This window comes from Botryllus schlosseri, chromosome 14 (assembly GCF_051294905.1).
Source record: "Botryllus schlosseri isolate E-star chromosome 14, Bs_hap1, whole genome shotgun sequence".
Classification (NCBI taxonomy): domain Eukaryota; kingdom Metazoa; phylum Chordata; class Ascidiacea; order Stolidobranchia; family Styelidae; genus Botryllus; species Botryllus schlosseri.
In genome coordinates, this window is record NC_137249.1 from 1,101,934 (window position 1) to 1,128,022 (window position 26,089).

The 26,089-nt window shown below is 39.1% G+C and overlaps 2 protein-coding genes across 8 annotated transcripts in view; both read right to left on the reverse strand.

Annotated features, from left to right (window-relative positions):
* LOC145454980 (dedicator of cytokinesis protein 9-like) overlaps positions 1–21,829 on the reverse strand; it is a 112,221-nt gene extending 90,392 nt beyond the window's left edge. For 4 of the 7 annotated variants that reach the window (XM_080332918.1, XM_080332917.1, XM_080332920.1 and 1 more), the window contains exons 1-6: positions 4,848–5,096; positions 3,438–3,554; positions 3,075–3,164; positions 2,186–2,302; positions 1,496–1,636; positions 19–162 (exon numbers count right to left, since the gene is read on the reverse strand). In XM_080332918.1, the coding sequence (XP_080189044.1) occupies positions 19–162; positions 1,496–1,636; positions 2,186–2,302; positions 3,075–3,164; positions 3,438–3,554; positions 4,848–5,081 (843 nt within the window). In that variant the 5' untranslated portion in view covers positions 5,082–5,096. Of the gene's footprint in view, positions 1–18; positions 163–1,495; positions 1,637–2,185; positions 2,303–3,074; positions 3,165–3,437; positions 3,555–4,847; positions 5,097–8,297; positions 8,554–19,819 lie in introns of those variants that run through there. The other 3 variants (XM_080332919.1, XM_080332921.1, XM_080332916.1) reach the window with 3 other exon arrangements.
* LOC145455005 (uncharacterized) lies at positions 20,002–22,703 on the reverse strand. The gene is made up of 2 exons (XM_080332957.1): positions 22,083–22,703; positions 20,002–22,007 (listed from the first exon to the last, which is right to left on the reverse strand). Exons 1-2 carry the CDS (start codon positions 22,362–22,364, stop codon positions 21,909–21,911), a joined length of 381 nt encoding a protein of 126 aa, XP_080189083.1. The 5' UTR covers positions 22,365–22,703; the 3' UTR covers positions 20,002–21,908.
* Between the last annotated feature and the right edge of the window lie 3,386 nt (positions 22,704–26,089).

The window sequence follows — 26,089 nt, forward strand, 5'->3', positions numbered from 1 at the left end:
ATGCCGCATGCGACTCACCAGACTCACCGAATGCGCTCCGATGCACGAGTCGAGATAGACGGCTCCTTTGGGATCTTTCGATGTCTTCTCGTCTTTGTAATAGTTTAAGATGTACGAGCTGTCGGCCATTTGCTTCAAGTCGAAGTACCTCCGCTTGAAGGACTGAAAAAGATTATTATTATCAAAATTGTTTGTTAGTTAGTTTGCCCGTTTGTAGGTTGCAATTGAAGCGATCTGTTCCAATAATGTATTTAGTGTATTCATAACGAGATGTGGGCAGAAAGGTTGTTCTTGTTATAAATAACTTTCTAAATTGTTGATAAAATTGTTAGGTTAGCTAAAATAACGGTGGATTTTCTGGCAATCGTATAGCTGAAGTCCGGAGCAAAGACCTGCTCTTAATCGAAAGCTAGTGTCACACTGATTACGAAAATACAAATTAAAATATGATCAAGGCACCATAACCTTACCCAAAATCACCCTTAACACATGAAATCTGCATTGTTCAGAACCAACAGATTGTCACGACACAATGACAGTAATACTAACCTAGTGCGATTGTTTGGAGAATGCCTGTATTTGGAGTGAATTCGGGGTGGTTCCAGTGCCCTGATCATATCTTAGTTTGTATTTCTGGAATCAGTGCGACGGTAGCTTTCGATCGAGCCCAGTTTTATTGAATACTGCGCTTTCGACGTCAGCTACCAAATTGCCAGAAACCCTACATTTGCTGCCGTGCGGCGATCAAACACACCCCAGACACGATACCTGACAAGTGGACAAACTTGACCACACCCCAGAGACAAGACATCAAACTTCGGTGACAGAACAACGCGAAGACACCCCAGCAGGGTTGTAATGACTCGAGTCACGATTTTCTGATGACTCGAGTCATATTTTAAAAATACAAAAATGACTCGACTCGAGTCAATCTGTGTCTTGACTCGACTTGGACTCGAGTCATCGCGCATGACTCGAACCAAGTCATATGACTTGAGACTCGGACGGCCAAGACCGACATTTCGTTATAATTTCTAACAATAGTAAAGTAACCACACTTTTGGGATTTGGCCTATTGATACTGGTACAAGAAAATGCGACCAGAAACTGCTAAAAGTGAGGAAAATGAGAATATTTTAAATGCAAACCGTTCGATATCACCGAACAGAGTTATAAAAAGTGTGTTTACCAAGACTTTAACTGGAAACTGAGCAGTAAACATAATGACTTGGACTCGAGTCATAATACCATGACTCGGACTCGACCCTCTGCTCGATGACTTGGACTCGGACTTGACTCGGTGGTGAATTGAAAATGTCTTGACTTCACTTGAGTCAAAACTATACAGGTGAGATTGACTTGCGACTCGGAGCCTTGTGACTTGGGGACACCCCCTTGACATGATCCTGAGAGATACCTGAGTTATCCACAGGGCCTTCCGTCACTTATTAGCCTACATTCCTCCCAAGGTTATCTAAGCAAATATCAAACGTACCCTAATCGACATGCTAGTGCCAGTATAAGATGGGGCTTTATACAGCCATCCTCTTTTCGCGACACCTTCCTTGGCAATAGCATTTTGAATGTTATCTTCTTCCCGTTCCGCTTCTTCGTTAATCTGATCGACCTCATAAACCTTGAAAGAAAAAGATAATAGCATCAAAAAAGAATTAGGATTCTTTCGCACCATGCAGCTCTTGGACAAGTTATACGTAATTAGACTAATTAGTAGGGCATGTTTTTGTTGCAGTCATATCAGTGAAAAGCTGCATACATTTTTCACAAAAGTTGCATTTATTTGACATACAAGTTGCACTAAAAAGTTGCATTTATGGACAAGTTCCTTGAAACGGGAATGGGATGCTCCAAGCAAAACTCCTTGTCGGCGACGTCAACAAACTCAAAAGCCAAAAAAAATTGACCCAGTAAGAATATAATTTTCGGCGGTCTAAGCCTGAATTTACGTCAAATCAGAAAGGACCTCAAATTTAAACCACAGTGAAATAATCAACCGTTCTGTTTACATGAAGTGCCAAGTGTTTCCAGTAAAAAGTTAGTTGCATCAAAATTCGAAAAAGAACGGCAAAGAGCATACACACACCATATACATATATGTATTTACGCCCATTGATTACATACAATCATGCATATACCGTCTGGAGTCTACAGAAAATGAGAAGATTACCAAATCTTTCAACTTGGGAGCCTCGTCGGCGCCTTTAGGAAGCTTCAAATAATTTCCTGCGTAGTCTTCATACTTGTTCGCAATCAGATGCCAGTTGTTTTGATAGGTTTTAATGCACTGAAATGATAAAGTAACATCGAATCCTTTGCAAAGTTGGTTTGCCAATAATATCGAGTCAATATTACACATTGAAGGAAATATCGGTAGGCTATCGACCATTAGGGGCATAAAAATATCAGCAGATTTCGTGTTTAGAAGAAATCAGGGTTGTAATGACTCAAGTCCGACTCGAGTCGCGATTTTTTATGGCTCGACTTGACTCGAGTCATTTTTTCAAATGAGTAAAATGACTCAACTCCAGTCAATTTTTGTATTGACTTGACTTGTTCTCGAGTCATTGTGCATGACTCGAACCAAGTCCTATAACTCAAGACTAGGATGGCCAAGACGGGCATTTCATTGTAACTTGGAGGAATGGTAAAGTTACCACATGATTGGTATTTCGTCTATCAGTCCTGATACTTGGAAAATAGGGCCAGAATGTGTTATAACTGCGGAAAATTGCGATATCATGAATGCGAGCCATTATATCACTCGAGCAGAGTTGTAAAAAGTGGCTTGAAGCGGATTGAACTGACAACTGAACAGTGAACATAACGACTTGAACTCGGACTCGAGTCAAAACACTTTGACTCGGACTCGAACCTCTACTAGCTGACTTGAACTCGAACTTGACTCGGTGGCGAATTGAAAATGACTCGACTTGACACTGAAGTCTTGGAAATCCGCCTCAAGTTGAATGCCATATTTTTTTGAATATCGGCTGAATATATTGGGTGCTAGGCATTGGTTTATCGTATTTCTAGAATTGTTACCAAAATTTTAATACCTCTTTCACCATGAGACTGGACACTTCCGCATCTGCACCATCCGGCACTGAATCATTGACGGTTCGGCGGTCTTGGGCTTTCTGCACGGCCTGAAAAGTAGGAAAACTTGTCATGTCGAACATTTCCCCAGATCAGGGTGGGGTGAAAAACCAAAAATTAAATTATTTGAAAAATGGGCCTTGATATATGATGCCAAAACATGGCAAAATTAGTAATTTCCGGCACGTTCCATGAATTTGCACGGCCACAAGTGGGTGAACGAACCCAAAATTATGACACAAGTATTTTATTTGATGTTTGGTACGATAGGGATATCAAGGCTACTTTTTTAAATTTATATTTGGCAATTGCAGACTATTTACCTCAAAATCATCGTTCGGAAATTCCAGTAAATTTCGGAGAGGATCGTTAGCAATTTCACCTTGCTTACGAAGCAGTTGGACTTCGTAATCGACTGGATCGCAGAGCGATGACTTGCTCTGAACGGAAAAAAAATAATGTAAGATGGAGTCTGAAAGAAAAATTTAACTATAATCGCAAATGTCAGCAGACAAGTATCTCTACAGGTCTATAAACCAGGAAATCTCAAAGTTGAAAAAATTTACGAGTCATTGATTTTTCAAAATTTTCAGAAGGAGGCCTCGGCCCCAAAATCCTGGTAGCATCGGCCTATTTCGGCCTTTCTCTTATCCCACTTGAGCTCAGATCAAGCACATCAGACCAAGCTGAATACAAATTTGGCCCACGGACCGCAGTTGCATAACAGCACCCCCCTAATTTCAATTACAATCGAAAAATCATATACAATCACCACATCTTAGTAAGTGACAATCTTTCTCTTAAAGTCTGCATATTACAATTAATTCATCAGCAAGATATCAGAACTGTGTTTCTGATTTTGTTAGTAGGATAGTAATATTCGCTGCACTAGTCTTATAGATATGACAAAAATTAGTCTCATATTAATCACATTTCCATCACAAACATAGTGATATCGCCTTGATTATGACTTAGAAAAAACCAACAGAAGAAGTCTTTAAAGCTATAAATACACACATAGACATGTAATAGGGGCTAGCAATCCCTAGAGCATTATTAGCTGCATATCGCTATTGTCGCATACCAATGATTTTGATACGCGAGTTCCTTCTAGCGAACTGAATTCATACAGTCCACGTCGGTGGTTCTAAACCTTTTTTGTCTTTGCGCCTACCCTTTGGACAGTCACGGAGCCCACAGACCGCCCCCGTTTTCGTATCAATTCTTCTCAATAATCGTGGAACCATCATGTCTTGTGCGAATAGTAACTCTAGGCCGGTGATGAACCGCAACAAAATGACTTTTCTTGAATATAACACCATACTATTTACATAGAAATTGAGAAGACCGTTATTATTTCAAAGCGAATTCTGTAGCTGCGTTTCGCGAAATACACAGTTGTATCTTGAAAATCCGCGTGTCGATTTGATATGAACGAGCGGCATTTCCACAAGGATAGATGGCGGCGAATATCATAATGCTTCTGATCGCGACAAATATGGCACCAAAATTTCATTGCATACGACAATTGTATTTTTGGGAGTCCAAAAGTTTTAGCAGTTATGAAGCGATACTGCCTCAGAATTTCTCGAATTTGAAACTAAAAGATTATATCAAAATCAACCATTTTGCAAATTGGAGGTTTCGTGGACCCCCCGGTTGAGAACCACCTCCATAAGTTTTATCAAGTCAAATAGGCTAGATAAACAAACACACATTTCATGCACTCTTACAAAAGATATAATATCTTTCATTCTCTTCAACTTGTAACTGGAGTACAAATTAGACTCGCGACTGATAAGACACTTGACTGAATATCTCCGAAAAGGATTATCGAACGTTTCCGCAACACCTTGACGGTTGTCCCGCGATTCCTTGCTAATAATGACAGAGGCAGAGTCGTCGACAGACGAACAAGGTGACCGACAGAGCGGTACGCCCGTGATAAAACCCCACAAGCTCAGCATACCACATTGACAAGTCACTACTGTAAAAGGCAGAAGCAAATTTACCGGTAACAACGCTAGTGCTTCTCGGTTTGTGACTACTAAGTCTATTTTCCTTATACATTTCAAAAAAGCATAGTATGACGAAAATATGAATACATTAGGGCTGCCTGGGCATTTCAAGAAAATGGTGCATACCCAGTTGACAACACTGACCAGAGGTTGTTGGTACGCAAGTAGAAGTAGAAGTAACGGTATACATATTTACTATGTACAAGCAGAAGTAATGATTTCGGGAAGTAAAAGATTAATATTCTACAAAATGCACAAAAATCCAAAATCAATGCACAAAAAATTTGGCTCAATTCCAACCAGTACAAAATTTTGGATTTGAAAAAAAAACAGTACTTACAGTGGAAAATTCTTCATTATTTATAATAGATCTACCCACCGTAAATACTATGATTTGAAATCCTAAATTTCGAACATCAATAAATTCACTTCTACCGGTTTGGAATTTTTATTAAATAAATCCAAAACCTTTTTGTTATATCGCAATGCGTCTATAGGTTGGAATTTCCCGAAAAATTGGCGTGCACCGTTTTCTAGGCAACCAACAATTATCATGTATTCAGTAAGATTTGAAAAAAAAAAATTTCCAACAGCCCTACTGACCACCACTGTGTATGACGAAAATTCCCCTAGTCATGCCTACGTTGAGTGCGTCGCCGCTAATATAGATCGTCACACAACGTACATCGCAAATTAATCAAGACTCCTTCCCTTTTCCTGACAACTTCGAAAAAGCGGTATCTGATTCATAATGACCAACGCGACATCAATGCCAGCGCAACGCGCATCGATTCCAGCAAAGTTACGGCGCGCTATCTCGGCACGTTTCCGGCCTGTTGTAGTTTTGAATAATTTATTTCTTACGATGCCGTAATACGAAACGAAAACGTCAGGTTCAAGTTCGTCGGGGTGCAATACAACCGCAAGTGTCCGACATTACCGATACATGAAAAGATATCGCGTAACCTGTTCTTTCGTCTATAAAGAGACGCGTAGCGGTACAGAACTTCAATATACAATTGAATAATATATTGACATTGAAATAAACCCGAATATTTTCGGCTGATACTCGCCAGGGGTAATCGTCAGCAACTTTTAGAGAATTGGAAAGAACATTTTATATCAACAATCGTATCACAAAATATAACGTGGCCGGCATGAAATTTGAAATAATTGCGACGTAGAGGCGACTTGGTTTGCATATTTTGACAAAAGTCGACTCAAAGGCACCCAAATGAAAGTGTGAACGGCCTCTCCCGACAACCCGAAATCTGTGGTCTCGCTCATTTTACGCGCCGACAGGATTATCCAAAAACCGTTTGTCAATGGCAGAATTAACGGCTTATTCTGAATCAACCTTCAGGGGATTAGTCGAAAGGCGAGCCTTTCACCGAGCGTGATGTGCGTGTACTAATAGATTTAGGGGCATGCTGTTTTATGCGGTCCTGACGTCATATTTTGTGATACGATTGTTGATATACATTGTCCTTTCCAACTCTCTACTAGTTGCTGACGATTACCCCTGACGTGCGTCCGCCGTAAATATTCGGGTTTATTTCAATACGATAAATGATTAGATTATTCAACTCATCAATAAAGCAATTAGCAATTTGCTCCGCCCACTTTACCGAAACTTCGTTAATTCACAGCGGCGCGGGGGCGAAAAGAATTTAGCTCAATTTGGAAATAACACAGGATATGTGTAAATGTCACACTGCTAGGTAATACTAGTTGTGTAATTTAGACTAATTAGAGCGAAAAGCCGATGATCTAATTCTAATGTAATTTGTGAAATGTTTCTCTGATCTCATTTTACTTCCAATCTAATTTGTGGTTTTCCCGAAAATGCTACAGGGGAACAGTGTAGTACGAAACGAGCCAAGTACTTGCCATGCAAACGTGCAGGTACTTGCCATTCTCGTGCTTATGATGATGAACTCTGACTTGATATGAAGTGAAGTATAATTAATTATCTTTGATTCGGAATTTCCTTCAATTTCCAAGATTTTGCGAAGTCAACCCACAACGTTGCTATAGAGTGCAATGAAATGGATGTGGCCAGGAAATATCAAATCATCATGTGATGTCAAAGTGCTATTATAATCTTTGCGGTCGCGTAAAAGGTACATATTTGAACTTTTCACATCGTTCATACCGTTGTGACGTAAAATGAGGGATACTATAAGCCTAATGCTTGATTTTCTTCAGCGCTATTCGCAATCGTCGGATTTAAACCACAATGTGTACACCGTACTTGTACAAGTGTGCAGTTGCACTCTTAGAATGCACTTCCTCGAAAATAACATTGCACCCTCCTAACGCATTGAGTCATCCGTTTTAAAACCCATTTAGAGCGCGCGGACATCAATCGATAGTTGACTCATTCTTGATTATTGATTTCGCGAGAAAGACGACACATCGAAACGCCATTTAACGCTAGCCTAACGTTAAAGTGAAATAATAGCTCACGTCAGCACGGGGCTTTAACAATGCAGAAGTTGGCACTCCGACAAAACGCACAAGTTCCGCGGTAAAATACTACGCGTTCACCAAAGAGGAAATCCATAAGAAAGTTCTGGACGGGCGACACATACGCACAGTGTCAAATTTCTCGAAAATGAAGTCACAGTGGTGTCACAGACGTCACTGAGAGCTCACTGACCAGTTCATAGAGAAACAAGCAAGACAAAGATAGCAAGCTTCATATCAATCACGAATCTAAGTACGTAGCAAATTGGCTACAATTCTACGAGCTTGTACTTACGTACATTGTACAAACGACTAGTGCAGAGCTGGAACTACTCACTTTTCAAAACTAACTACCAGAACTAGCACTAACGACCTTTAAAAATCCGCAACTAACTAACTAAAACGCAGCTAACAAATAACTAATATTACGAATTGATGAATTGTAAATGAGCGAAGAACTATTACAGATAGAATCGGCATTTGTCAAAAAGTGCAATGAAATACCGTAGATATGGTCGAAACATACCAAATTATCTTAAATGTGATGTAAAAGTACAACCGGCAATATATTCTTAATGGTCGCATAAGTGGTACATTCGTACATATCATTCAGACTGTTTGTCACGCCATCATGATTGATACCCAACCCTTATCGTAGGCAAAACCCTCTCATTGAAGGCAAAAGATTCAACTCACCGGCTCGTCAAAGGCTGGAACTTCAAACGCAGCTACTTCGTCGGGTCGAACTACAACTATATCCATGATCGCACCACAGAGGTAAACCGCACGCCGTATCTACGACCTTCAAACGTTCAAGGTCCGCAGAATATTCGGTTAAGCAAAACGCTCAGCTAGCTGTGTTTTCTACACGAAACAGATCGTAAAAAAGCTGCAATCGTTGATAATAAAATCCAGTCAGCCGTCAATATCGCTAAACTCTGATACCACCCAGTTGGTTAGTTAGGTGAAACGGGAAGATAAGCAGTCGGTTGTGAAGGCACGCATAGTACTGCTTTCGATCGTCGTACGCGCGATAACAGTCATTGAGCCATTTCACACATTCAGAACCAGGGTTGGACAGCTAGAAAATTTCAGTTTTTCCAAACTATATCAGAATTAGAATCAGAACACTGTTTTTTTTCAAAATTAGATTAAAATTGTAATTACTGAATTCGAAAAAAACTGGAAATGTAACGGAATTCAGACTTGGAACGAAATCCAACGAACAGTGTCGTTTCACACTAACAGTTCTGAAATTAGATTAGAATTAACATTACGCCACTGTGGAATAAAAGTAGCTTATGTCCATTTTCAGAAAATCAACGTTACGTAAAGTTTTTATTTTCATTTGGTCATATCTTGGTCCTGATAAACTTTGAAACAAGGAGACAAACATGAACATGGATAATACATGGCCGAAAAAATATGAAAAGTTAACAAAACCTGATTTTCTATTGATTGAAGAATGGGTCTAAAAATTTTAAAAATGAACATAAGCTACTTCGATTGGGCATGGAAAGATTTCGCAAATTGGATTCAATTTAGATTATCGCCGTTTCGCTCTAATTAGTCTAATTAGACGACCAGATAAGTATCTAGTGTCCCAAGTCCGTCCGTAAGCATTTTTCGAGTGAAGCACGCGGCAAAAGTGCAGGAATATATTACCAGAACCCGCGTAAAATGAACTACGCGCGGTCTCGGTGACAACTGGTATTGACACGTGACCCGATTTTATCGATCCCGCCAATTTCCAGAGAGTTCGCTATCAGTTTAAGTAACCGCGATTTTCACGTTATCTGTGGTAATGAGACTTCTCTCTAGAAGTGCTACGTCTTGCGTTACGCGTAATTAATGGGCCGAAAGCGACTGAACTTTCATATCTGGTATAGCTTCCGTGAATGTTAGAAATCCATCATGATTCCATTTCGGTCAGAGCCTGTCCATGACCGCCAGCGAACCAAGCCATCATGAAAACAATGTAAAATCTCATCATGCAGTATTCTACGCAGACTTGGGCAATAATCCTATTGGTATTGCCTACCGGGTAATTACACTAATGAGAGCGAAATGATGGTAGTATAATTCAAATAGAATTTGTGAAATGATTCCAGGCTCTCACTTTAATTCTGATCCAATTCCTGAACTTCCTAATGCAGCTATAATTCTAATTCTAATAATCTAAAGCTGAAATTCTTCTAGCAGTCCAACGCTCATTGTACGTCCCCCACCATAATCAAGGCGTTCTATTTTCGAATACGAAACACCATAATTAATAACGTAATCGCGATAGTGAATCCGAAACTGTTTGAGAGCTATCGTTAGCATACGAAATATGTCGAAGCTTCGTCGGAATTGCAAAAATAGCAACCCATCGGACGCTACCATTGCTGGTCGTGCCCTACCTCCCACGAATCTAAGACTTCGAGTTAGCCTACCTACGAGCGTACGAATCGTACGGGATGGCAACGTAGCAAATATCAGCTAGCGGCAGCCTATATCTGTCAAAAAAAAACATGAAACAGGCATCTCTGCACCTTATCGTGACTTGACCGGGGCAACGGGGTGGAGCTCTCATAAATAACGGGAAATAACAGTGATTAAACACTTCAAACCAAAATAAAAACTATGCTGAATGGGAAGAACATACAGTAACGCAAACCCATCACGGACTGGTATTAAATCTCTACTACGCTTCAAACAAACTAGCGTCCAAACGCCCCGAACACTCGCTCGCAGGCATTTTATGGTCTAATGAATTACTTGAACATGTGAAGATTATTTTCGTATACTTTTTCAGACGCCGTATAAGCGAATACCGCGTCGCGGGTCCACATTATTGAGGCTGAACACTGAACAGCCGCGCGGATTCCGACCAGAGTTGAAAAACAAGGAAGTTTTCGGCATATCCAAATTACCGGTAGTCGGTAGATTAGAATTGGAGCTATACAGTTTTTTTTTTCAAGTTAGATTAGAATTAGAATTAGAGAATTTTTGCATATAAGCATTGAAACTTTTTACAAATTTTACATTACTATAAATTAGTATAATTATAATTATCTAGTTGAAACAGACGTTAATTTGTTGTCACGGTAGCAATCGAAGCCATAGGATCGCGCCATCAAGGACATCCACAATTCGTTTTCGAAATGGAACACCAGTATTATTTATTGATGGGAGTCACGTTAAATGGACGTATCCTAATTGTATTAACCTTGCTGGCGAATGGAATGAAATTGATAATTCCTCGACGTTTTACCGAAACCATCGTTCCAATTTACCTCTCGAAGTAATAATGAATGAATAATGAAAACAACTGCTCGATTTTCTGAAAGTTAGGCGAAATTGATACGGCGCTAATTCTCGACCTATGGCGAATGTCTGAAATTAACGCGAACCGCGAATAACTATTTCAAAACACATAATAACATAATTCGTTCTGTTACTGTCCCACGCTCAAAGTGTAAATTTAGCTCTAAATTTCCGCAACGCAAACACGCAGCTTGCTACGCTTGGATGGAACGCAGTAATTTTCAAGTACGCAGTTCAACTCGACTTTGATACCAAAACTATTGCGATACCGCTCTTGATTCAGAGCACTACAATGGGCTATGATAATGCAGAAATTTGGAATATGTAAAACACGTGTATTTCGCAAGTAGGATTAGTGTCAGACTTGGACATCTAGATAATTACAGTTCTAATCAGGCTAATTAGAGCGAAATTAAGGTAATACACTGCTAATCTAATTTGTGGTTTACCTGAAAATACTACAAAACTGTATAATGAGCGATGAGATAAGTTACCTGTACTGTGCAGTCTGTACACCAGGGGTCGCCAACTCAAAACGGGTCGCGGGCCACTTTTCAAATTTCGTAGCGGCCGCGTGCCGCATGAATTCAATATCGATATAAAGTAGGCAACCACGTTTTAAAACTCTATGTCAGTACAACGCTATGCTACCTAACATAGTCGATGGGCATTGGGCATAGTTATCACAAAAGAAGTAATATTTTATTAAAGGAATAAAAATACAACAGAATATCACCGTCATCAATTTCATTTTGTTTTGAACTCTGAGCTGTGCACGATACCTTGAAACGATTTTTGGGGATAGCGATATACGCTACTAGATGAATGACCATATCCACGTAAAGCTTGATCTTGTGAAGAAGCCCGTTAGAAGTCAGTGGTTCTGAAACCTTTTTAGACATGTCCCGCTTTATGATACTGAAAATTGTCGTCCCCCCTTATTGTCACATCACAAAATGCATCCATAGAGCTAGCAATCCGAACGGATAGTTTAATGGCATGGATGGTTATGAATGTTGATGACAGAATTCTATAATATGAATTCGGGACTATACACAGCGCAATAACTATAACTATGAACTCCAGGTAAATCGCGCGGAGCGCGAAAAATTTTTCAGATGACTGCAGCCCCGCGCCCCCAATGCTCTCACGCCCCCACAAGGCGACACGCCCCACAGTTTCAGAACCACTGCCCTAAGCCGTTTTCTAAGCGTCTCGGTCTTGGCAGTATTTCGGCCATTGCAGGTCAATTTCAGCATTTGCAAAATGTTTTCTTAGCTTTCTTCCGAAATCTCAAATCAAGTCGCGGGCCGCAAAATATGACCTCGTGGGCCGCATGCGGCCCGCGGGCCGCGTGTTGGTGACCCCTGCTGTACACTGTACAGAAATTCGCCATTCTCGTGCTTACGAGCATGAACTTTCATTTGATGAGCTTTAGGCCTACTTAATTCGATTTCCAAGATTTAGCGAATTCAATAATTCTAATACCAATCCAATTCGGAAAAGACTGTAAAGCTATAATTCTAAATTCAATCTAATTTGAAAAAAATGTGTGGCAATAATTCTAATTGTAGTCTAATTTGGAAAAAAATGGGTACCGGTAGCTATAATTATAATTCTAGTCTAGTTTGGAAAAAAAACTGAAGCTATAATTCTGATTCTCATATAATTCGGAAAAAATGTTGAGCAATAATTCTAATTGTAGTTTAATTTGCCAAAAATGTACAGGTTTAGCTTTAATTCTAATTCTAGTCTCATTCGGAAAAATCAGTGTTGCTATAATTATAATTATAGTCAATTTAGAAAAAAATGTGTAGCTATAATTTTAATTCTAATCTAATTAGGAAAGACTGAACATTAGGGCTCTTCAAAAATGACTTTTTTTCTCAAATCGTGCTGGCTACTTGATATATTGCCGTCGAAAAATTTGGATTTGAATAAAATAATATTTACGGTGACCGATTCTTTGTTTATTTATTATAGTTGTGCTCACCGTAAATACTATTTTATTCAAATCCCAATTTTTCGACGGCAATAACTCCGCTTCCACCGGTTGGAATTGAACCAAATTTGCTGAGCATCGTTTCTATAGACAGCCTAACACTTTCATAGGGTCAACAGAAAATTTTCGAAGTTTTTATTATTTATTTTTATATAATAAATAGAAACTTTCTTCTCCTGTAGCAAAGCGGTAACTGGCTGGAAATGAACCAAATTTTGAGTGTAGGCTTAGATTAGGTAACCTAACAATTTTATCAAGTAGCCAGTACGATTTGAGAAAAAAATTCATTTTTGAAGAGCGCTACTGAACATTTTCTAGGTGCCAACTCTCATCTCATCTAAAGTACTAACTTGACACGGCGACCAGTTGCACATGACATTAACACTGAACAGAACCGGAGACGCAACAAATTGATAACTAAAACTTTGATTCATATCAAATATTTGAGTCAGGCACACAACTCCACGAAATAACGATAATAAATTAATAATCACTTACGACTGCGGCCATTGAATCTAAACGACATATTCAACACCGCCTGTCAACACCGAACTGGCGAGATTGATTACTTTCACTTCGACTCCGATCAGCTGACAAGCTAATGTTAGCATAGCAGTAATTCCGACGGACGAGCCTAACGTATGACGTACCGTCTCTATACCGGCCTGGTAAACGCCGTGAAATGATGTGCCTTGGCAATCGCACAACGACAGCGGATAGTTTATAATTCAACGGCTCTGAATTTGAATTGAAGCGATCAAACGAGTTCTGTTGAAGCAAACTTCATTCGCCTTGGCATTGGCAAGCGTCGACGATCGCGCAAAACTGCGCATCATTTTTTAACGGTATTCACGTTCACAACTAGCTAATTCTAGTATGCAAATTACACTAAATACAGCCCAATGCAGATATTTTAATCAGTGAAATGTTTTAACGCTATCTGTTTAATTATAATCTAATATTTCGATTTCCTGAAAACGCTACAGGAGAACTGTAGAGTGCGAAACGAGGCTTGGTGCACAGACGTTCGTCAGTCACATGCTTAAGTGAAGGAGCCATGATTTGATATAAACATGATTGTTGAATTTCCTTTTTAGTTCTGAATCTAATTCAGAGTGCTAGCGAACTCAATATTTATAATTCTAATCAAATTTGGAAAAAACTGCGTAGCTACAATTCTAATTACAATAATCTAAAGAGTTTTCATGGTGGTACGGAACTTCAATATACAATTGAGTCACACATTCATATTGAAATAAACCCGAATATATTCGGCTGACACTCGTCTGGGGAAAATCGTCAGCAACTAGTGGAGAATTGGAAAGAACATTGTACATCAACAATTGTATCACCAAATACGACGTCCCCGGTTCATTTCAATATGAATAAACTATTCACAATCATAATTGCATTTGGAAACGCTGAAAATATTCCAACCGTCCAACCCTGATAATTACCAACTGCTAGCTGCTGTGAATCCATGGGTACGCGCTTAGACGCACGCTAACACTGCTGCCTGACAACTACGCAAGGCTTGTTTCGAGTTTAGCTTACTTTAGTATAAGCGTAAGCTATAAGCTGAGCCCCCTCGGGCGCAGGGCTGAACTTAATAAATATTACCGCAGGATAGAACAACCTTCACTCGTGATTAGCAGTCACAAACTATCGCGCTGATAAAGAAATAGACGGGCGGGAAGGCTTGTACTGTAACTGATATAGCAGTACGAAATAAACGAGCTTGCATCATTTGGGGAAGCATTGTAAAGGGTTTAGCGTGCAAAAAATGTCGGTAGTGTAAGTGCATCGCTGCTGACAATTCTAGTTTCGAGGTCAGCAGGTCGGCCATATTAAAAAGCTCAAATATTGGCACGTTCGATCGCGAACAGCAGACATATCTTTTACCGAATAGAACAATAGAATATGCATAAATTGCCGGTGTCACGCGCTGAGAAAATTTACAGTTTCTCCAAATTTGATCAGAATTAGAATTAGAATTACACAGCTTTTTCCAAATTAAATTTGGACTAGAATTATAGCTACACAGTTATGCTTTACAATATATTATAATTAGAATTACGAAATTCGCGAAGACTTGTGTACATTCGATCCAGTTCAGATCATGTCAAACCATGTTTCGTTCTCATAAGCATCAGGATGGCAAATGTCTGTACAGCAAGCTTGGCTCGCTTCGCACTATACAGTTCTCCTGGAGCATTTTCGCGTAAATTAGAGATTAAATTATATCTAAAATGAGGGCATGGAAACATTTCACAAAATAAATTGGAATTAGATTACCGGCATTTCCCTCTAATTAGTCCTAATTATAGAGTTATCGAGTTGACAACTCGACCACGCGCATGTATGCGAATATTGTCTAACAATCTTCTCTAGTTCTTTTCAATTCTCAACTAGTTGCTGACGATTACCCCTGACGAGTGTCAGCCGAAAATATTCGGGTCCCGTTCAACTCTGGGCGGACGATCCTTAAACGGCCCTTACATTTCTATCGTAGGCTAATACTTGCAATAACTGCAGATTTCAGCGTCTGACTACGGTCTAATTCTGGAAACAAGCACCTAACGCTAATCAAACATTTCAATTGTGTACAGAGATAATGAATTCGAAAGAAGATCACATTTTCTCAAATCTCTACACCTCCACTGTCTACGCGCCGTGTTCCGGGAGATGACTTCGTAACTCTGCGGCCGATCCTGACTAATTTGAATTTTTCTCGATGGTAGTCATAGAGTTTCCTGGACTAATAGTACGGCGGGATATTTTCCTATAATCATATCTACGTTACCTGTGCGTCGCGATGTACATAGCTTGCTACAAGAGAAGCGCCCAGTAGAAAGGGTAACTGTGTTTACATTTCGTGTAGCCAAGAATCTTTTGGAATTCAGTAATTCTGATTCTAATCTAATTTCGAATAACTGTGTAGCGATAATTATAATTATAATCTAATTTGAACAAGACGAAAGTGTTCTAGCTATTCAACTCTGGCTTAGGCCACACGGGCAGCCAGAATCGCGATATAGGTGGCCAATTGAGATTAAAGTTTGTACCAAAATTACAAATCCCAATATCCACATAATCCTCATAAACTTTTAGAAGCTCCGACAGGGGCTTAACGTAGCGCGCATTACGTATTACGTTTTTTTTAGGGATGCGGAAAAATGTTGTGACGATTCTCGAATAGTTATGATTTCGCTGTAACTTAATTTCAATTCCCGAGTGAATAGTTATATTCGCATCACGGCTAGCTCAGTAACGGGTAATTAATAAACGAGCAATATCACGAAATTAACATGCGTCATGAAATTCATTGTAGTATCCGTGTGAGTAGCAAACCATATTCAGCGGGGCCCGTGAAAGACTCAAGCAACCACATTACAATGTTGATAGAACCGCAATACAGGTATCGCAGTAATCGAAAACGCGAAAAGTTGAAGATGAATGCTATGTATTCAGTAAAGGGTTGACAGAAAAATATTTCTTTATGGGCGTCAGCGGCGAAGCAACGCGCGTGCTTCCTAATTGATGCTTACCCGCGTTATGAAGACTACAATTTAAAACCCCACTTTGGCAACAATCGTCCTAATTCTAGACGTATTTATTAAATAATGAGCTGGTAAATAGATCAACAGATTTGAAAAAAAAGTGCCGAGACAACGATTATATCTACATTGTAATAATATATCCATGTCATGAATATATATTATATTAAAACTCGAAGATTGTCAGCTCGAAAAGCTTCGGGTTTTGAGATATTTATGATATGAACATGAACATAGCGTCGCAGCGGAATCAAAGTGACTTATGTCCATTTTACACATTTTGAGAAAATTGACTTTACGTAAAGTTTTCATCTTTTTTCAGTCATATGTTTGCTCTGATTAACTTTGAATCAATGAAACAGACATAAGCATGGCCAAGGTAGGGCCGAAAAAATTGAAAAATTTTCAAAAACTTGGGATTTTTCAAATTTTAGAAATGGACCTTCAAAATTTGAAAACGGGACATAAGTCACTTTGATCACTGCGACGATATTATCAAAATGTGTTTCGAAGTTCTGTACCCCAAAAACTCTCTACAGATTATATCTACGTTTTACGAAAAATGATAAAAAAAACGGATTTACATTACATTAGCCAACAAAATTGGTTATTGATGACGACCAACTTATCAAATCTCGTCAATCTTTCTGCATAGAGTGTGTTACACTCCAATCAACACTTCGAGCAAGGTTTTGTATATATTTTCGGTATATATACAATATACATGTTGATATCCATTTTTTCGCCTATTACATGATAGGATAAATATTGTTCTTTCACCATTTATTACTTTATTAATATTATTAACAACGCACAACGTAACAGTGGCGCGGGGGCCTGCGATGTAGCATTTCCAGGACAACAAGAAATTACATTAGCCTACGATTAAAAGTTCAGCAGGATAACATTTCACAAAGTAGATTAGAATTAGATTACCGGCGTTTCGCTCTAATCAGTTCAATTAAACAACTAGAAATATCTAGTTTTACGAGTCTGGTGTACGAGCACATTCGTCGATGCCGAGACGATTAATAAACTAATAGCCGAACACGTAATTCGAAGCACGTACTTTTCTGATAATGGAATAAAAGAACGCGTCACAAACTTCCATAACTATAATGACAAGTGAGGTCGCGTAAACTGGCTACGTTTGTACGACGGCCGGAAGAGTCAATTTACAGGTTTTCACGACAATGCATTACTCGTGTGCAATATGCGTCGCATGAGCTCAAGTACCGCGACGACTAAGGTTGCCCAATGCTGAAAGATTGAAAATGAGACCGCCCAAAATTCGTAACATAACGTTTTATATTCCCAAAGTCTGTAAGTTACAGATACAACATAATCACCCTCATCAGCAGTAGATGATGATAAAATAATACAAAAAAATGCAATCAAGCACCAACTTGCAGCGTACCGATAAGGCAACAGTTAGTTTTATCTTGAAATTTAAGGCTGTTTGATGAATAGGCTGGACAGCTGACGGTAATTTATCCACCCACTTAATCTCAAGGATGACGTAAAATCACAGACGATTAGTAGGCTAAAAGTTAGCACGCTTTTTACAGTCATAATTATTGGTTAATCATCCGACGAATACCATAAAGTCCCTAACATTGATGTTTTGTCATTAACCACCCGCCGACCATAATTCAGATCAGTCAACGCAGACTAAATTGACATGACAGGACATCAATTCTGCTCAGATCAATCGTTTTTTTTTTCTGATGGCCGCCAGCAAGGCTTGGCTTGAAATTGTGCGTATGAAAACCTTGTCTTGACGTCTTCTATATCAGTTACAATGTTTACTCCGTAAAACGTCGCAAACTATTTGTGAATGGGTCCGTGAAGCAAGATTTGTTTGATCAACCACGATAAAAAATACCGGCAGAAATTACATCCCTCAGTCGGTAAGTCAAGCGACTAAGAGAGCTCAAGTGCCATAAGAAATAACGCAAATGAATGTATGCCACATACGATACCTGCCGATAGTGAAAAAATAGAATTATTTGCAGTGTACATTTCGGATGCGACACATTTAAATTCAACGGGGCTACAAAATAAGATGCCTCATCTCCGTAGAATGTCAAAAATTCGTTTCAGATATCGTTTTCAAGTAGATACTAGTCTAGTCACTATCTGGTCGGTCATCCAGAGATCGCGATATCTTGGCTGTGGAATCATAGTAGCTGATGTCCATTTGACACAACTTAAGAGAAATAGGTTTTTGTAAAGTTTTCATTTTCTTTGGGACATATCTTGGAGATGGTTAACTTTGAAACTCTGCGACTAACATAACCATGGCCAAAATCTTGAATTTTTCAAAATTTGAAAAAAGGACATAGGCTTTCGATTCCACACGATATACGAAAAACCCTTTTATTCCAATCCATCCACGCTAATACTGCACAATCTACATCACATTCAAAACTAGGAAATGTTTAATGCTAGGCTAATGATACTGAGCTGCCAATTCATAAAAACATCCAGAATTGTAATTTAAATGGTACCATCATACTGGCACCTGACTAATTTCAACAGAATATCAAACTGAGATGGCTCCTGTGTGGTGTGGTATGTACTCCCATTAAAATTGTAGTAAATTGAGGTAAAAGCAGATCAATTGCAACTCTGCAATAATGAGGTAGAATGACAAAATTCTCGGAACGTATCAAAACTTAACAAAGACTAATATATCTAACAGTGACCCTGACCAACACCAACATATATTAACAACTGTATAGCCAAGAATCAACATAGTTTAGGAAAGCCATAAGACACACAACAAAAGTTGACAAATTTACCATGAAAAATCAAAATGCCCCTCACTCATAGAATTGATGGATATTGTACAGTAAGACAGAAGTAGTAAGTCAAGTTTTTCCCACTTTCTGACAAGACGCTAGCTATCCAACCAACTAATATTATGATATAGCTTTACAAATCAAGTAACTTGATGCTTACAGCAAAACCTAGCCAAGCCCATAAACATTGATATGTAAAGAGAATAAGTGAAAAAAATCACACATAGACTCAGTCTTATCATTGTCATGTATCAAAAATGGAGGGCAGCCTAATTCTGAGTAGACTAACCACATAATTTGGGATATTGATCATAAAAATATGTCCGTGTAACTATTGTGACCTGACTGACCTGTGGTGACCACTGAAAACACAAAATATGGACACAAGTCGAAAATCTAATAAGGACAAAGTAGTTTACTAAGACATCACCCATCAAAATCACGATAAATCTTATCAGGATGATATGGAAATCCTGCTTAGTGCCAATAGGTGACAAAGCAAACCATTCTTATTTGAGGTATAACGTAAAACATTGATCAACTCACAAATTCCAAGCCAACAGACGAGTAGCAGCTATCCCGTACAGCTTGAGTTGCGCTTTCTCTCCGTTTGGACGCAGTGCCGGGCCTTGAAAGTCCTCTTGCAAATTTCCTTGTCCCGACTGACATTACAGTTTAGCATGTAGTACAATCCCATGCAATAATTAGTCAAAACATCTAAAATAAAATCTAAAAAGAGATGACGTGAATGGATATGCATGATCCCATTCATCAAAATAGAAAGAGGAAAACAGATGTATTGCGTTCAGATTGGACTGGAGTAGGTGTTCCATGCTTACATAATTATGGAGGATGAGTAGAATTAGGATGGTTGAGCGGCCTTCAATAACAAATAGGGCGGGGCAAAAGCATAGCAATAGCATAGAAGATGTGAAAAGTTGGAATTTGTACCTTTTATGCGACCACAAAGAATATGACGCCAGTTCTACATAACATTAAAGATGATTTGGTATTTTTCTCAGCCATACCATTTCATTGCACTTTGTGACAATGCTATTGGTTGATCACGACTTTACAAATATGTCATTTTCAGTAACGAGTATAGCTTTGTACTACATGTTCCGTATGCTGTGATATAACCAATCGAGGTTTACAGCTTTCAACAGTGTAAAACACATCAACTCTTAGTGGCAAGGAGCATAAATTTCAGTACTCGAAAAAAACTATCACTCACTACTCGTATCATTAGAATCAATACTAAATTATTCGAGTACTCAATCATGCTGTCCAGCCCTACTAACAAATACTTTGATCCTCGACTAGATGGAGGCAATCTGCATTCATGCAAAGTAGTATAGATTCCTAATGAAAAATATCACTCATACCTAAAATAAAGCACCAGGAATGCATTGCATTAGAACCATAAAGAAAATAACAAGAAACCTTGCAACTGTGATATAAAATCAGCGAAATCACCGGTAATATGCACAACGTTAATATCCACTTTAACCCAGATTGTAACCAGGTGATTTGGATTATAAAACTAACTGTGCAATGTCATGATAGGCGCCAAAGATAAAGTATATCTCCCTTTACGATAAAATGATGGCAACTGAACAAATAAGCCGGTCAGCTTAGCAAACAAAAGTCGACTACAACATCACAACTTTACCTTGCCAATAGCTCGAAACGCTTCAAGTAGTCAATAATTAGACAAGAAATGACCATCGGTTACAAAGTTTCAAGGAATTTGGCTTGGTCAATATGATTGAAGGAACTACAATATTCTGATGCGATACAGTACTTTTATTACAAGTAATTTGAAACTAGTTAGTAGTTAGTAGGGCTTGGCGCAATGATTCGAGAACTCGATTCTGAAACGGGTATATTTATTCCAGGGTTGTAACAACTCGAGTCATGACTCGACACGAGACACGATTTTTTGTTGACTCGACTTGACTCGAGTCATTTTTTCAAATGCTTAAAATGACTCGAATCAAGTCAATAGACTTGTACTCGAGTCATTGTGCATGACTCGAACCAAGTCATATGACTCGAGACTAGGACGGCCAAGACAGACATTATTGCAACTTCGTAGAATAGTACAGTTACCGGTACCACATGATTGATATTTCGTCTATCAGTCCTGATACTTGGAAAATAGGGCCAGAAACCGTTAAGAATGGGGTAAATTACAACATTATGAATGCGACTAATGCGAGCCATTCTATATCACTCGAGCAGAGTTGAAAAAAGTGGATTGACCTCAAAACTGAATAGTGGACACTATGACTCGAACTCTACTCTCTACTCACTGACTCGCACTCGGACTTGACTCGGTGGTGAATTGAAAATGACTCGACTTGACTCGAGTCAAAACTATAAAAATATACCCTACCTACATTGCCATAATATCCCAGAAGATCAAGGTTCACATACAGGATATCCATAAACCAACAGCTTCAGTCTGACATGGCAAATATCACAGAAATCATCCCCAATATTCACAAAATACAGCAGAGCTGCCATTTGTAACATATTCCGTTCCACGTTGGTGACACAATCAACAATCTTCTTCTATTCTCTCGACTTGTTGAGAATGGCCTCCGAGGACCACAGCATTGTAGCAAATTCTTCATATCTCTTTGATTAAATCATTGGAACATTTCTCTTTAGTAGTACCAGAATTATCAGCATTCTTCTCAGGACACTCCGAGTCTATCTCTTCATTATTCTTTTTTTCATGCAACAAATCAGTAATGAAATCGTTATCACAGTTAGGAACTAGGGATAGGTCAATTTCAATAACCTTATCACAATCCACAACATTTTCAATGTCAATTTCATCGGTACCTATTTCCAACACACGCTTTGCAAGTTCCTCGTTAGACTTCTCCATATCCGGTATAAACTTTTTAACTCGGTCCAATATGGAAGATGTATGAATTTTGGATATTACTGGCTTCGTTTTACTACGATTTGTTAATTGCTGAATGCTGTCCTCAAATTTCGACACTTTCGTAGGATGGTAGTCCAGAAATGATGACTTTTCGGCTACCGGGACAGATTGCTTCCTCTGATCTTCATCCATGATCTATTGGCCGTCCGTTTTCAAATCTCAGTTAAGAGATGATAACCAGATCGATAGCGATAATTGTAAGGTGTAGCAGTTGAATTAAATAAATATAATCCAGTAGACTATAAACGGCTAACAAAAACATGACACCATTGTCAGTATACACCAGTTGCAAAGAGTGATAGTGCCCCTGGGCCCTGTTGATAGCTACAGAAGCCAAGGAACGGAACGAATATTAGCTTATAAAATTCCTTGAAATAATTTCTTGACATATAGAATTACAGATTTCAACATTTAGAGTCTTATGCTAGATCAAAGCGGCTAGAAATTTATTCTATGAGCAATAATCCTGCAGCTTCATAGCATGTCAATCTCCGGAATATTATCGTCGTCACGCACTACTTACTACGAGCAGTTCCATTATTTTTTATCGGAGAAACCGTAATGCCGGTATATAGCTGTTGTAGGATTATAGCTCATATATTTTATATTTCTTATAGTAGTATCATAGCCTGCATAGGAACATAATACGTAGTACGGTGCGATGACGCAGAACTGCAAATGGGTAAGGACTAAGGATATGCAATAATTGCTTATTAAAACTAGAGTTGGATTCCCTAGGTAGGTGTCTGATCCGACAACTATATACTATCTTTTCATTTTATCAGGTTATCGTGGTGTTTTGAAATAATAATATTATTTACATATTGAAATAAACTGAAAACTGAGATTTGAATATCAAATCCAAACTGACATATCGATCTCGTCTTCCGACACATGCCACCTCTTTGTCGCCTGTGCTTTTATATTGTCTTCTTCACTTTTCATTCAGCGTGCATGCCTTCTTTTTACATCGCCTAGGCCAGGTGGGTGTCTGATTTCAAAGACTACTCCAAGTTGTTTCCGGTCTTTCATTGTATCGCAGTCTTGTGGTGTATGCAATGATGAAATTGTTAGCAATAAATTGAATTGAATCGAGTTGGATATAGATTTCAAAATATTTATTCCGCTCATCTCTGGTACACTGACCTGAGGACTGGGAATTAAACTTTCTATTATTCATAACCCTGTCGTTGACAAGTAGACCCTTCACAATCTCTGAGCTCCTCCGCTATTCTTTTTCACTAGCACAATTTTTCAGTTATACTATGTCTTACGTATTTATAGGTTTGAGTTGCGACTGTATTTCAACAGACTCATTCATGTTAGCAGTTGAACTTGATTATACGAGGCTGATTCAGCGTTTTCAACTGCTAAGCCTAGTGTGTTTGATGATATTCTTCTTTGTCATTCGACTTTCTCATGAAGGACTTGTGAGGGCAGATCAGTGACCTGCCTTATACTTATACTCAAGTTTGCTCCCATCGCAGTAATATTTAACTACACGGGCTTGGTACCAGTGTTGGGATCAAGTCACTACCTTCGAGTCAGGAGTCATGTCGAGTCATTGCACATTTTGACTCGAGTCAAGTCAAGTCAATCGGTTTTCGAAGGTGACTCGAGTCAAGTCAAGTCACTCGTTTTTGGAGGTGACTCGAGTCAAGTCGAGTCAAGTCAAGTCACGAGTCAAGTCACAATTCAAGTCAAATTGAATTTTCGAAGTATGAATAACTATTCAAAGTCATTACATTTTGCTAGATGTGTGAAAGACAGATTGATTGGCCATATATCTTGAATCAAATAACGATTATCAAGTTAAATATACGTGCAAAAAGGACTTGTATCGCTCACACACACTTAGAGCTGCTACTAAAATACGTGAGCCAAAATAGGGGATCGAATACGAAGCGCCGAGAAGTTGAAACAGATTGATATGGTACAATGGTACGATACACTACTCACTTACACATCCGTGAGATTATGAACGCATAAACTATATTCATTCGATTCAAATCATACAAGAGGGTTGGCTAAGGATGGGCACTTCGCGATGTAAGCCCTGGGCAGTCTAAAAAACAGAGATACGTTGCTATTAGATTCATCTACGTACACTCGTACAGCGACCTACATAAACGTAACCTGTGATCATTTCGTTTTCGGTCAATTTATGTGTGTTGTAACAATGGAGGATCAGTGAAAGGTACAATCAGTGAATGACTGGTTGCTCTCACAAGTCACACAGGCGTATAGCGAACAAGCCGAGCATCAACAAGATGCAGAGATTTAATCGGCACCGTTTACTAGATGACTTGAAATTGACTCGTAAATTTTGCTCCCAGTCACGAGTCAATCCATATTTCTGAATCGCCGAGTCAAGTCAAGTCAAGTCATTTTTGCAAAGTGACTCGAGTCAAGTCAAGTCATACGAAAAAATTGACTCGAGTCTGACTCGAGTCAAGTCATGACTCGAGTCATCCCAACACTGCTTGGTACCAGCACTTGGATGGATCTTCCTTGTATGTGGATTGAGTTTGAGAGTGAATGACTACTCGTGAACATGAATATTTTTAATGCGATTACCATGAAAATACTTTTGCTCGTTTCGCGCGATTTACATCCGGGTGTGCTCCGATATTCTATCACACTTTAGATGACGTTATAATTACATCACCGTTACCAATTCTCAATGAAATAATGGGCCTTGCAATTAATAAAACTAGCTGCTGTAATATAACTTTTATTGAACCTTATCTGCGGTTGGCTATGTTGTTTATATAGCTCGCTGCATGGTGACTATTGTTTTTATAAACACGGGGGTTCGAGGTGGCCATCACTGATGGCAATGATGTAAAGTGGAGCTAATGCCGTAAAATTCCAGGTAAGCAAAAGTCGAAGTATGCTAATTCAAAGACATGGTAAAGTTCTTCGAATATAGAAACGAAAGTATCGGACATGCAGTTACCCAGTCGCTTCTGGCAGGGTTGCCGTTTTTTAAGATCCAAAAAAGAGGTCACTAAAACAACAAGCTACTAAAGTTAATACAAAAGCGGACGACAAAAGGGGAAATTTGGAAATTTTTACGGCCAGTGTTGTTGAGTAGACTAAGAAAAGGTCATTTTTCTGATTCGACTCCGGAAATACCCGCTCCCAACTATAGAATATTCGGTTGGAGGTTTCTTGAGCCAACTTTAACGACCGGTCTTTACGATGTATTAATTTTCTGCTGAGTAGTCTAACTCTCCACCAAGTTATAAAAAAGAGGACGAATTGCGAAAAAAAGGACATTTGGGCGTTCTCCGAGGGCACTATACATATCTTGAAAAATGAGGACATATGGTATCCCTACTTCTGGAGTAATTGGTAATGGACGTGCTTCGGATGCTTACTCGCCAGTATATCACGGAATATCAATATGCACAATGCACATTCGTGATTGATGACGCTGTCCGTGCACCGTGCCGTATCTAATCACGTGGTTGGGGCCTAAACACTGCTACAATCCCTGCGTCGGATTGATTCAAACGCGTATCCACATTATCTTCATTCATTACCATTATTTCTATGAAGTATGACGACAACGACCGTGGAACTGTATCTCGCCGGTATTGCGATAGTCTTCGAACATGCCCAGGGTTGTAATGACTCGAGTCATGACTCGACTCGAGTCACGATTTTCGGATGACTCGACTCGACTCGAGTCATTTTCTCAAAATACGGAAATGACTCGACTCGACTCGAGTCAATCTGTGTATTGACTCGACTTGGACTCGAGTCATTGAGCATGACTCGAAGCAAGTCATTGACTCGAGATTCAGACGGCCAAGACCGACATTTCATTGTAATTTCGAAGCCAACACATT